Source organism: Molossus molossus, unplaced genomic scaffold (assembly GCF_014108415.1).
Source record: "Molossus molossus isolate mMolMol1 unplaced genomic scaffold, mMolMol1.p scaffold_m16_p_12, whole genome shotgun sequence".
NCBI classification, from domain to species: Eukaryota; Metazoa; Chordata; class Mammalia; order Chiroptera; family Molossidae; genus Molossus; species Molossus molossus.
The window spans coordinates 95,167,908-95,181,082 of NW_023425347.1; the positions used below are offsets into that span (position 1 = coordinate 95,167,908).

Below are 13,175 nucleotides of genomic sequence, written 5' to 3' on the forward strand. Positions count from 1 at the left end.
TCGCTGGGGCCACACTTGTCAAGAAGAGCTTCGAGGACTTCGGGGATGAGCCTCTGAAGAGTGACACCTCCAGGGCAGAGGAGCAGAGCTGAGGGAGGGGCCTGGGGTTGCCTCCCAGCGCCCCTGGGACAGGCAGCCCAGCGCAGCCGAGTTCAGGGTCTGTTGGGCCGAGTGTCCTCATCATAATGTCCCGGTGTTTCTAGGATCCCCACCGTCAGGGCTGCCTGGTCCAGCTGGTTCATTTCTGGATGAGAAGCTGAGACCCGCAGAGGCTGTGGCTCCTACGCCCGGGATCTCGTGGCCAATCAGAGGCCCGGGCTCCGGCCACCAGCCTAGGCCCCTTCTGCTCGGCACTGACACCCCTCTCCCCTTTCCCCCACTTTTCTCAGACTCAGGTTCAAGAGGGCAGCTGTTCTGCCTCCCCGTGCATACAAAGGGGGACCCCCGGAGACCCCAGGAGGCCAGGGCCTTGGGTGGCTCGTGAGAGTTCTCGTTGCTCTTCATGGAACTTACTAGATCCGGGTCTCTGGGAGAACGTGCACCCACGAGAGGAGAGGTTCCACGGTCCCTCCCTGCCCGCAGCAGGCCCGGGGGCCCATCCAGGTTAGGAACTTGGTACGCGTCTGAGCAACGAATATGTGAACTTCCCAGCATGATTGCTTCCATTCCAGAGAGCATCCCAGACTCTCCACCTCCACCTGCCCCTCCCAGCGACAGCCGCTTCTGGCCGGAGGTCTGGCGCGTGGGTGGAGGATGAGCTCAGCTGTGACCAATACATGCAGCGTTTAAATGGCTTGGCTGGTCGTGGGGCTCCTCTCGGGGGTCTCATCCAGTTCCCCAACAATGCAGGGAGAGAAAGGTGCAACTACTCCTGTGCCCCTTTTCCAGATGGGACGACTGAGCTTGGGCTATCATCTAGGCCAAGGTCATGCCGGTGGCAAGTGGTGGGACCAACTTGAAGGCAGGTCCCTGGGTGCTGAATCCTGTTGTCTTCCGGCCGTGCTCCTGGGCGGGGCGGGGCGGGGCCTGATATAAGTGAATGTCATGGCCTGTCTAGAATCACCCCTGCTCAGTCCTGTGTGGCTCTCATGTCCCTAGGTTTGCTTGAGGGACTTCTGAACCCTCTTGGGCTCCGTGGAGCACAGTCTGGCCACTACTGCTTTGGGGATCCCTTCTTCAGTCAATGAGCATAGAGCTGTTCTCTCTTCTGGGATTAAGAGTGAGATCCAGCCCCGGCTGGTGTGGCTCACTTGGTTGGGCCTCATCCGGTGCACCGAAAGGTTGTCAGCTGCTGGTTTGATTCCCAGTCAGGGCACATGCTCAGGTTGTGGGCTCGATCCCCAGTAGGGGGTGTGCAGGGGGCAGCCGACCGAAGTATCACTCTCACATTGATGTTTCTCTTTCTCCCTCCCTCACCTTTTCTTTCTCTCTAAAAATCAAGAAAACATCTTTTGCAAAAGGAAGAGTGAGATACTGTTAGTTTCAGTCCTGGCCCGTCCTGGCTCTGACCCCAGCAAGCTGTGTGACCTTGGGCATGCCACATCAGCTCATCTGTGATGTGTCCTCATCAGACCAGGCAACTCCACGGTCCATGAGAAAGACAGAGGCCCCTCAGCCAGCTCCCCTGTCCCTGAGCTGGCCAGCTCAAGAAACAAGAGGGTCCCAGGAACCTTGGCTGCTCCCGCTGCTTAGGAGACTCGTCCCATCTTGGGCAATTCTAGAAGATTCCTGACGAGTGTCTTGTTCTTGCACCTGCACGTCCCTGGCCGAGGAGGGTCAGGAGCTGGGGGTGGGAAGGAGCAGGGCCCAGCCTGCTGAGGACGGGAGAAGAGGGCCCGGAGGAACGAGTGTTGGCAGGTGTGCCCAGGCCTCCTCCCCCGGAGGTGAGGTGTTGGAGCCATTTCAGAACCCGCTCGCCTCCCCGGGGCACCACTCTGTGACCACGGACATTAGAAAGAACACGGGTTTGGTGCTGGCTTTTCCTCTTCCCCACAGCGTGCAACGTGCCTGTTACTCAGACTACTCACCGATCCTTGAAACGGAGGCCTTTCCATCACCCAGCAAGGCTGAGCCGAGGAGCAAGTGTGCCCGACTTCCACCTGCCGCCTTGCCCGTGTATGAGTTTCCTGCGACAGCTGTAACAAACAGCTCGGCGGATTGTGTTACAGTTCTGTGGATGAGAAGTCGGACCTGGGTCTCACTGGGCTGACAGTCCAGGCAGGGCCGATCCTTCAGGAGGCTCCAGGAAAGAATCTGTTTCCTTATCTTTTCCAGCTGCTAGAGGTGCCCAGGTGTCTTCATCTGCAGAGCCCGGAGCAGTGGTGCCCACGTGCCTTCATCTGCAGAGCCCGGAGCAGAGGTGCCCAGGTGCCTCATCTGCAGAGCCCGGAGCAGTGGTGCCCACGTGCCTCATCTGCAGAGCCCGGAGCAGAGGTGCCCACGTGCCTCATCTGCAGAGCCAGGAACAGTGGTGCCCACGTGCCTCATCTGCAGAGCCCGGAGCAGTGGTGCCCACGTGCCTCATCTGCAGAGCCCGGAGCAGTGGTGCCCACGTGCCTCATCTGCAGAGCCCGGAGCAGTGGTGCCCACATGCCTCATCTGCAGAGCCCGGAGCAGAGGTGCCCACGTGCCTCATCTGCAGAGCCCGGGGCAGAGGTGCCCACGTGCCTCATCTGCAGAGCCCGGAGCAGAGGTGCCCACGTGCCTCATCTGCAGAGCCAGGAACAGTGGTGCCCACGTGCCTCATCTGCAGAGCCCGGAGCAGTGGTGCCCACGTGCCTCATCTGCAGAGCCCGGAGCAGTGGTGCCCACGTGCCTCATCTGCAGAGCCCGGAGCAGTGGTGCCCACGTGCCTCATCTGCAGAGCCCGGAGCAGAGGTGCCCCATCTGCAGAGCCCGGAGCAGAGGTGCCCAGGTGCCTCATCTGCAGAGCCCGGAGCAGTGGTGCCCAGGTGTCTTCATCTGCAGAGCCCGGAGCAGAGGTGCCCACGTGCCTCATCTGCAGAGCCCGGAGCAGTGGTGCCCAGGTGTCTTCATCTGCAGAGCCCGGAGCAGAAGTGCCCACGTGCCTTCATCTGCAGAGCCCGGAGCAGTGGTGGAGGCTTCTGTGCACATCGCATCACTCTGACCTCCCACGGACACAGCCCTCTCCACTCTCCTCTTCGGCCTCGGTCTACTTTTAAGGCCCCGTGTGATTACTTCGGGCCCACCCAGACAATCCGAGAATGGGATCATCTTCCTGCTTTAAGACCAGCTGCCCGGCCGGTGTGGCCAAATGGTTGAGCGTCGACCCATGCACCACGAGGTTGCTGGTTCGGTTCCTGGTCAGGGCACACGCCCAGGTTGTGGGCCAGATCCCCAGTAGGGGGCGTGCAGGAGGTGGCCAATCAATGTTCTCTCTCATCGATGTTTCTATCTCTCTCTCCCTCTCCCTTCCTCACTCTCTAAAATCAATAAAGGAAAAATACTAAAAAAAAAAGAAAAAGATCAGCTGATTAGCAACCCTAATTTCCCTTTACCATGCAAGGTAACAGTCACAGTTTCTGGGGATTAGAATGGGACATCTTTGGGGGCCATTATCAGCCCACCAGTGTCCTTCTACATATCTATCTTTATTTGCCCCAGGGTCTCGCCCTGTCCACACCCCACACCTGGCGGCCTGATTGTCCCTGCAATGTCCTGGTACCGACAGGGAGAGGCCCTCCTTGCCCAGGGGCAGGAGGAAGTCTCATTTATTCTGTAGGAACACGAGGAGGAGGCAGGTGGTTGGGCAAGGTGAAGTTTATGGGCCTTCTGCAGGTGCCCCAGTTGTGTGTCTGACTCCCTCCGGGCTGCCCACAGCGTCTTGTGGGGCTGTTTTTATAGCCCTCTCTCCCTAGAACAATGGCCTTGAAAGTATCCTGCTTACCCTGGTTGTTTGCTCAGTGGTTAGAGCATTGGCTCACGGACCAATGAGTCTCGAGTTCGATTCCGGTCAAGGGCACGTACCATGGTTGCGATTCATCCCTGGCCCTGGTTGGGGTGGTGTGGGAGACAACCAGTCGATGTATCCCTTTCATGTTGATGTTTCTCTCTCTCTCCCTCCCTCCCACTCTATCTGAACAAAAATGGAAAATGTCCTTGGGTGAGGATTAAAAAGAAAGAAAGAGTCTGCTCTCCAGCTGCCTTGCAGCAGGTGGTAGGTGTTGGGCTCCTGTGCCACCAGCCTGGCACCTTTCAGAGGCAGGAAGCAGCCGGAGTTGCATCAACAGAGGAGGGCCTGGCGGTTGGTGGAGGCCTCATCTCTCGGCCTGCCTCCCGCTGGGCAGCCTGTCACCCTGAGCACTACTGGGCTGGGCATCCAGGCCTCCTGGCTGGGAGAGAATCCCAGTGGGTCAACAGGTGTTCTGATTTGTCCTGAGATCAGCTTCCAAATGTTCTTGTCCCACTGAAGACTTGTTTCTTGCCTTCCATGGGGGAAACAGACATTTTTCAAGAACTACTCTCTTCTGGTTGCAGGGAGCATAAGGGGCCTGCCCCCTTGAAGCCCCACCTCTTGGGAGGGATCTCTGGGTGATGTAGGCTGGTTCCCTGCTTCCTGAGCGGGGTTGGGCTGGGCTGGGGCTGAGCGATGTATCATTTCGCCATCTAGTGGAGAGTGGTGGGACCTCAGGCTGCAATGGCCCAAGAACTGTCTCTACTGGAGTTGGTTATGGGAGGGCAAGAGCCCAAACCCTGGCTGTGTCTCAGAATCACCCCAGGAGGTTTTGAAACATACCGATGCTCCAGCCCCGCTCCACTCCTACTGCATCATAAACTCTGAGGCCTGGAAAACTGCATTTTAGCTTTAGAATGTAGATCTCCAAGCCTTACCTGCAAAGTCTAAATTACTAGGTTTGGAAATCTGGGGATCGGCATTCTTAACGAGACGCCTTCCGCCGCTCCCGTGACAGCTTGACTTGAACACCACGGACTCAGCTGTCCACAAGTTAAGTGAGACAACTGTGGGATGTGGACGTCCTTTAAAAAGCTGACGCTGTATTTGGTCGTATTACTGGAAGCATAATACCCAGGTTAGGGAAGGATATAATATAGTGGTTAAGATCTGGGTTCAAGTCCTACTCTGACTATTACCAACTGTGTGACCCTGGGCCATGTTTTAACTTCTTCCCACTTCTATAAAGTGGAGCTAAGAGTCTGCTGGGGTTGTTCTGAGCACTCAGTGAGGTCGTGCGTAAAGCACTAACCCTTAGCAAAGTGTCCTCTATGAACAGTCCCAAGGCTTGGATCTGTTGGGAGCACTGTGTGTGATTTCAGTGACATATTTATAAAGGAATGTCCAGAGGGGGAGGAGGAAGGGGACAGGAGAGGAAGAGCAGAGGGACCTGGAGAAGGCCTGGGGGAAGAGGTGTTTGGGGAGGGAGGTGCGTGTGCCCCTTAAGAAATGCCAGCTCAGGCATAGGCCCTCCTGTGCTAGAGGGAGCTGGGGTCCAGAGGCAGTCTGCGGAGCAAACCTCTTCCAACCCCTGCAGCTGGGAAGGGTGCAGACTGACTGGCGGAGTAGTGAGCTTGCCGTCACGGACGACTGCAAGCCGATGTCACAGAGCAGTGTTCCCCACATGGCACTTCTACCCCTGACGGAGTGTGGCCTGATCGTGGGGGACACGCACACAAGCCCTTGCTGTGATGGCTATTTGTATCTTTGTGTATCCTTGGTCCCTATATGTGCATATACTTGGTACATATATGTGCATAGGTATGTACGTGTGTTTCTGTGGTTTCACAGAAGTAGGTAGCAATGTCGGGCCTGAGCCAAATGTCAAGTACATACATGTTAAGCGTTACGGACTCAGTGTATTCTACCCCACCCCCAACTTCATCTATCGAAACCTCCAAGGTGAGGTATTCGCAGGTGGAGCCTTTGGGAGGGGACTAGGTCATGAAGGTGGAGCCCCGTGAATGGGATTAGGGCCCTTACAAGAGCCCCAGAGAGCCCCTCGCCCCTTGCACCAGGAGGACAGACTGCCACGTGCGACCTGGCCCGCCTGCTGGCACCGGCCTGCTCGTGCAGCCTCCGAGCCTGAGAAGTGGTCTCCCGTGTGTGAGCCCCCGGCCCAGGACGCTCTCTCACCGCAGCCTGGACGGGCTGGGACACGAGGTCATCAGAAGGTTGAGGATGTGCAGTCCTGGGGAACCCGGCCTCAGAGGACTGTCCACGTGGGTTTGGAGACATCTCGGTGACACTGTATGTTGCTTCCCCCCAATATAGTCGGTACCCCGCAATTCCTGCACTCTGATGTAACCGAGAGGGTGCTTCTGCAAAAGGGGTTGATGTCTTCCGCGAGACAGTCAGAGGCCACCGATGACCTTGACATTGGGGTTCACTGGGTTAAGTGGTCGAGAAGCCACAGACACGGTGGTTTCTGGGGAAGGGGGAGCCAACGGTCCTGCCCTCGGCCCCTTGGCTACCTAACGCGTGTCCCCCGTGGTATATTCTGCTTTGTCTTCCTCATGACACCCACTTCCACGCAACAGGCATCTTTTTGTCCATTATTTGAGGCCGAGACTGGTCCGCGGCTCTCCCTCGGACGATGCTGTGCCGCGGGCCTCTGCGGGCTCCTGGCGAGGCCTGCTTCTGGTGTCCTCAAGCTCGGGGTCATCGGGGAGACATTGGCTCCGCCCTCCGCTCCGGACTGACCTTGGTTGTGAGCTAGAGCCAATGGTCCTGGAGAAGACCCCGGCCTGGACACAGAGGAGTGGAACCCCATCAGGACACCGAACGAGGGGGACATTCCTCACTCAGGGTGTTCAAACGGTGACACAGCAGCGAGGAGACACAGGGTGGCCTCTGACTTTGTAATGTCACGGGCTCCGGGGAGGGTAGCTCTAGCTGGGAAGATTGGGTCAGTTACAAAAAAGAATCCAGGATTATTTCACCCGTCCACGTTGACCTGTGCAGTGCAGGCAGAACGCTTGACACGCAGGGGAGGGTGTGCACGTGTGTGCACGTGTGTGCACGTGTGCGCACAGTATGCTGGATGTGGGAGTTAGGACAGGAGTCACATGGGCTCCTGTGACAGTGGGTAGCTTCACTGGGAGTCCTTAGGGTCAAGTCACTGAAATCCAGGACAAGTTGACTGAACCAAGGCGTGGCAGTGTGGCACACTGAACTGTAGCCCTCAAAATCCATGTGTTGAGGCCCCAGCCCCCAGTGCCTCAGACTGTGACTGTACTTGGAGAAGGGACTTCAAAGGAGGGCCTAAGTTAACACCAGGTCATCACTGGGCCCTGATCCAATATGACTGTCCTTCGAAGAGATGGGGACACAGACACACAGCGTGAAGATCACTGGGGGACACAGCAGGAAGATGACCATCGACACGCTGAGGAGAGAGGCCTCGTAAGAAACCAACCCTGCTGACCCCTCGATTTTGGACTTCCGGCCCCCAGGACTGTGAGACAGGGAGTTTCGGATGTTTAAGCCCCCGGCACCTCATTGCGGCCGCCCCGGCAAAACAACACAGGGGAGGTTAGTGGGGAAGGAGGGGGTTAGGGCGTCCCTCAACCGAACCTCAGGGAGCAGGAGTGGCGCCAGCTTCAGGAACAGTTGGATCCAGGGCACATGTCAATCCTCCCGGCTTCCTGCCCCCACCTTGTTTTCTTGCTCTGGGTTGGCTCCCTTCTCCTGGGATCTCTGTGGGAGGGACACATCCAGATCCCCCTGGGTCTCAGGGCCCACTCCTGGGGAAATCCCAGGACCGGGGGCTGCCATGTGACCTCCCTGAAAGTGTGGGTGGGGGGCAGTATGATCATCAGACCTCCACCCCCAAGAATGGCAGGAAGTGGGGCACAGCAGTCCCCCGAGGAGGGCAGGAGCAGGCAGGCCACACGGCCTGCCTGGGGCGGAGCTGGGACGTCAGCCTGGTCCACTCCGTTAGGAACTGCACACAGGCCTCCGGCAAGTGTCAGAGACTCAGCTTGCTTCCTGTTTTCTTCTTCTAACGAAGTGTGGCTGACCGAGGTGTGGTGTGGGATCGGCTGTTACAAGGACTCGCTTCACCAACCCTCCCGGTCCCTAATGGTGACCTTAAGTCAGGAGCTGGGGCAGCTGTCTTTCCCCTTTAAACTTGTCATTTAGAGAGCGGTTTTCTGCCCAGGGAGGGGTGCACCCAGCTCCCCTAGCCGGCTCCCCAGTGAGGAGGAAGTCCCTCTGCCCTGGGACCCTGGGAATCCTTACTGTAAACGGTAGGGGTACCCCGGCTGCCAGCCTGAGGCCGGACTGCAGAGCCCTCAGCCGCGCTAAGATCCCGGCTCCCACTCACCCGCTCAGAATGCTGGGAATCCGTAACCGCCCCGTGCCTCGGTTTCCCCATTTGTCAGGTGAGAAAAACAATAGCTCCCTGAAAGAGTTGCTGGGGTTTAAATGGGCCAAACCATGCACCACTGTGATTCTCAAGGGGGGATGGTTGCACCTCCCCAGAGGACGTGTGGCGAAGTCTGGAGAAACGGCGCCTGGTGACCAGAGTCGGGAGGCTGCCGCACACCCTGCAGTGCCCAGGACAGCTCTGTGCCCACAGGTCTGTCCCGAACGTCAGTGCTGCCCAGGCTGAGGATCCCTGCCGCGTGGCACAGGGCCGTGCCAGCCGGTGTCAGCTGTCCCCAGGCCCGACCTCTGGGTCAGATGGCCCTGAATTCTCGATCCTGTTTCTGGCGCCCCCATGAGAGCTGGGTGTGTGGACGCGTGTGTCCTTCCCTCTCAGAATGTCGTGGGGCTCCCGTCCCTGGAGCCCGGCTGCCCTGCCCCTCCTGCTACGGAGGGGAAGCATGTGTCAGGAAAGGAAGCCCTCTGGCCACATTAAAAGGAGCCATAGGACCCTGTTCTGTCACCAGTGCAAACACTGTCCCCTCGGGCTGTGTGGCCCGTTGCTGACCCCACCCTAGTCCAAGCCAACCAGTGTCCACCCTGAGACTTCGCTAGAACTCTCAGCAAGAGGCCCTGTCCTGGGCAGGGTTGCTGAGCTGGGAGGTTGTGTCTGTCGGTCATTTTGCAAGCAGATGGGGACAAGTTGGGGACGGGGAATGAACTTGACATACAGAGGAAAAGCAATGCTGAGACATAGAGAAGATCCTGAAAATTCCTTTCGACACCCTGACTCCAGCCTCACCCCAACCAGTCATGGTCCCCAAATGTTCTTTACATAAACCAGTAAACCCTTCCTGTCCCCGTCACTGGCTAATACAGAATCCACTCGTCCTAGAATCTCTGCTCTCAGTTGCGGAAGCTTTCCCAGCAGGAGAACACACACCGGATGCGTTTCCAGTGAGGCACCTGGTGAGGTCAGTCCTAGGCGGGAAGGTGGGAGGGGCGGGGTCCCCAATACTGCAGTGGGGGGTTCAGGGGAGTGGGGAGGGACCAGCCTGGGATTTGGAGGCAAGTGGCTGGGTTCGAGGCTCTGTACCCTGGATCTTAGCTTTACAGAGCCGGCTGGCCCCTCGGCCTCTCCATCTAAGCAGTGGACGAATGATCTCCCTCTCAAAGAGGCTGCTGGGAAAATTAATGAGCACACACACAGAGGAAGGCCACCTCTTTGACAAAGCGCTGGGCAGTAGTATTTATTGTTACAGTGTTAAAATCCACTCTTGGGAAGACGTTCGGGGCCATGACCAGCAACCGAAAGCCAGGAGCATCAGCTTTGCTCAGGGACAAGGCATTTCCAACCCCCCAGTGTGGGAGGGCACGGGACGCCCTCCTCACCAGCCAGCCGGCCACTGGCAGGACCGTTCGATTCACGGGTGCTGTTTCCCACGGGTGCTGTTTCCCACGGGGCGCTCGTCTCTTGCCACTGAACTGCCAGGAGCCTGTTGGAGCCTTGAACAGCACGGAGGTGATGGAGCCCGGTGTGGAGGCGACCGTGCCTGGCGCAGACGTGATGCTTTTGACGGGCAGGGGAGAGCTGGACTCGGAGACACAGAGGGGTCCGGGTGCCCCCGCCGTGAGCACTGAAGTCACATCTTGTGCTGTTAGCCCAAGGATTGGGGGACATCATTCCGAGGCCCCTCCACACTGGCTGTGTAAAGACCCCTTCTCCTGGACTTCATCTGGTCAGGGTCTCGTATGGCCTCTCCCTGTCCCTGGCAGCCTAGGGTCTGGGGACTGCTATGGTGACACAGACTTCTGGGAGAAAAGTTCTGTTCGTCCAAGGACAAAGGGGTCTTTCAGAGGCATCTGGGGTCAGAAAGCTGAGTCTGCCAAGCAAGTGCCTTCTGATGGCTCTGGCCCCCAGCTTCTGGGAAGAACATGGCATACCTCTGCCCACCCTAGTTCCCCCCAAATTCTGGCACCAACTACCCCTTTTCTAGGGCCAGCACCTGTAAGCACAGGCAGCAGCACCCTTCAGAGAAGCACACTGCATTGTTCCCAGATGCCGTGTCACCCTTTAAGAACCAAGGCCACAGCCCGGCTGGCGTGGCTCAGTGGATTGAGGGTCGTCCCTTGGACTGAGAGGTCCCAGTTCGATTCCCGGTCAGGGCTCATGCCTGGGTGGTGGGCTTCATTCCCAGTGAGGGGCGTGCAGGAGGCAGCCGATCGATGTTTCTCTCACATCGATGTTTCTCTCTCTCTCCCTAGAAAATCAATAAAAACACATTAAAAAGAAAAAGAGCCGAGACCACAGCTCAGGCCGTGCGGACAGGATGTGCGGGTGTGTGGTGCAGGTGACTGCTTCGCCAGCCTGTGCCCGGAGCTACCAGCCTTCGGCCAAGTCCTTCTGCACCCCTGCTCTCCTCGCCAGCCTTGTTGACGTTGAGGATTTTTCCAGCGGACAACGCCCACCTGATGCGAGTCTGCGTGGAGTTGATGCTCCAGCCTGTTCTCATGTACAAAACCAGCTCCCTGTGCTCACCTGGCTGCCAGGGGTACAAGCATCAGGTAGGAACGAACGCGCGGCCAGGTCATCTTTGGATCAAAAGGTGCCTTCGAGGTTGCTCGCATTGCCCCAGGCCTCCCAACGCATCCGTGCCAGTGACCCATTTCTGACAGTCGGGTGAATGTTAGTCTCCCGTAACCAGGTCCGCATTCGGTCCCCCTGCCAGGCGTGCTCGCCCTGCGGGAATAACCGCCCTCCTGGTGCTGCCCCCGAGAGGCAGGTCCTGGGGTGCTGGGTCGCCCCGCCTGGACGCTGGCTCAGGAGTGACCAGTGGCACCAGCATGGCCGGGCGTTTTGCTCTCCTACCCAGGCTCCGGGCTCTGCATCTCCAGGTCCCGTGTGTGGCTGAATGTCATAAAGATGCTGGGATTTGGAACCTCAGCAAAGCCGGGGCAGGTACCAGAGCTTCACCCCGCAGGCCCTGGAATCTGAAATGTGTCCCAAGGAGGCCGAACATTCAAACAACAGGGGGCGTCTACCTGTCCACCCACTAGGCATTTGGTTCCCGGGGTAAGACAGGCTGTGCTCGTGTTAATTCCCGGGGTAGGAAAGGCTGTGCTCGTGTTAAGGGTCAGAGAGAACCCCTTGGTCCTGGCGCTGGGCGGACTCCTCCCCTCCTCGGGGCTCGGCTGATGTGCTTCCCGCGAGGGGAAGCAGTGCGCTGGGTGCGCTGGGTGCGCTGGGTGGAGGAGCGCTCAGGGGCTGACGCACGGCGGGTGTTGGCAATTCGAACCTCTCCGTGACACTCGGTGCAAATTCTCCGACAGAAGAGGAGCGACGGGTCCCAGCAAATGACTCGCTTTGATGACCGAAGTGTAGGTGGAACAATGCCTTTCGTCCTTCCCGCACCGTCGCTAGGCATGGAGGTCCAGGGAGGGGCGCCTGGACCCCGGTTTCCAAGGGCTGAGCCGCGGTTTCCCCCCTCTCGGCCCGGCCCGGCCCCGCCGGGGGCTCTGTGAATCGAAACCTTCCATGTTCCGTGTGGCCCTTCTGCAGGGTTCTTACACCCAGCAGAGTTAGAGAGGAGTGGCCCCATGTCCGCTCCTCGGTGTGTACGTGGGGAATGCGACCCCCACCCCTCACGTCCACCTGTCTCCCGAGAGGTTACAAAGTGTTACAGGCGTTAGCAAGTGTTAACCCTCACAGCACCCCGGGAGGGAACCGCAGCACCGTAGACGAAGATGCTGAGGCACAGAGAGGGGAGGCCGCTGGGAAGAGGCCACACAGCCAAACAGTGGAGAGTCGGGCAGAGGGCTGGGGTTCTCGCCACCACCTCGATGACTGGGCTCTGCGACAGTGAGGACATCGGGTGTGCACACCTGTCTCCGGTGACGTCACAACAAAGGTTTGCTGGATTAACGATGAGCATTGCCCTGCCCCCAATCCCGGATCCATTGCCACATTTGGTACAGTTGTCACAGACCTAATCCCCGATCCCGCCATCACCATGCCCCCCCCATGACAGGATGTCTGCATTTCCTGGGAATGTCGCTGCTAAGCCCCACCCTGCATGGATCATTCACCTGCCCCCACCCCGGGAGCTGCTCCAGGGAGGACGGGGCTAATGTCACCCTGAGTGACACGGGGCTTTCAGGGCAGAGGGAATGATGTCCCCGTTTTGCTTTCTCCCAAGAGAGATTCAGTGACCCCAAAAGAGAACCCGAGTTCTCAGTGACGCTGGCAAGGACACTGGAGCTGAGACCTCCCTTCGTGAGAGGTCTCAGCAGGAGGTGGCCAGGACAAGGGCTTAGTCACTCTGCGGTGGAGCCAGGATCGCGCAGGGCGGGCACCGTGACAGGTCCTCGTGGCCGGTACCTTTCCGCTGGCAGGAAGCCCACGGCGGTGCCACCTCGATCCTGGGCTCCCGTGTGAAACTGCAGCGGTCTGGCGGGGCTGTCCCCAGGGCCAGAGGCACACCCTCAGCCCGAGGTCACGATGGACAGCGACGCTGGCCCCTGGCTGCTCCTCCCCCAGGTGAGTCCTCGTGCTGGGTCCGGCGGAGCGGCGGTCCCTCACACGTTGGTGACCTCCAGGCCACTGTAGCCTTCCGGGCGGCACGGCTCCGGCCTGCCCTGCACGGCGTCCTCCCTGCAGTCTTCGTTCTGAAGAGAGCCGTAGTCGTCATGGGAATCGGGGTCTTTGCTGCTGAAGCCCCTTCCTATCTTCCCCAGGGGCAACTGAGAAGAGAGGGATGAGGCCACAGGACAGGGGGGAAGAAAAGGAATCGACTTTTCAGATCTGAGAAATGTGGGGTCTCCTCTTCTCATGGCT

The 13,175-nt window shown here is 58.6% G+C and overlaps 1 protein-coding gene across 1 annotated transcript in view; it reads right to left on the reverse strand.

Moving 5' to 3' along the window:
- Positions 1-12,916: 12,916 nt before the first annotated feature.
- The window catches only part of KAZN (kazrin, periplakin interacting protein), a 398,743-nt gene continuing 398,484 nt past the window's right edge, over positions 12,917-13,175 (reverse strand). The window contains exon 15 of the mRNA XM_036256063.1: positions 12,917-13,081. Coding sequence (XP_036111956.1) covers positions 12,917-13,081 — 165 coding nt within the window. The remainder of the gene's footprint in view (positions 13,082-13,175) is intronic.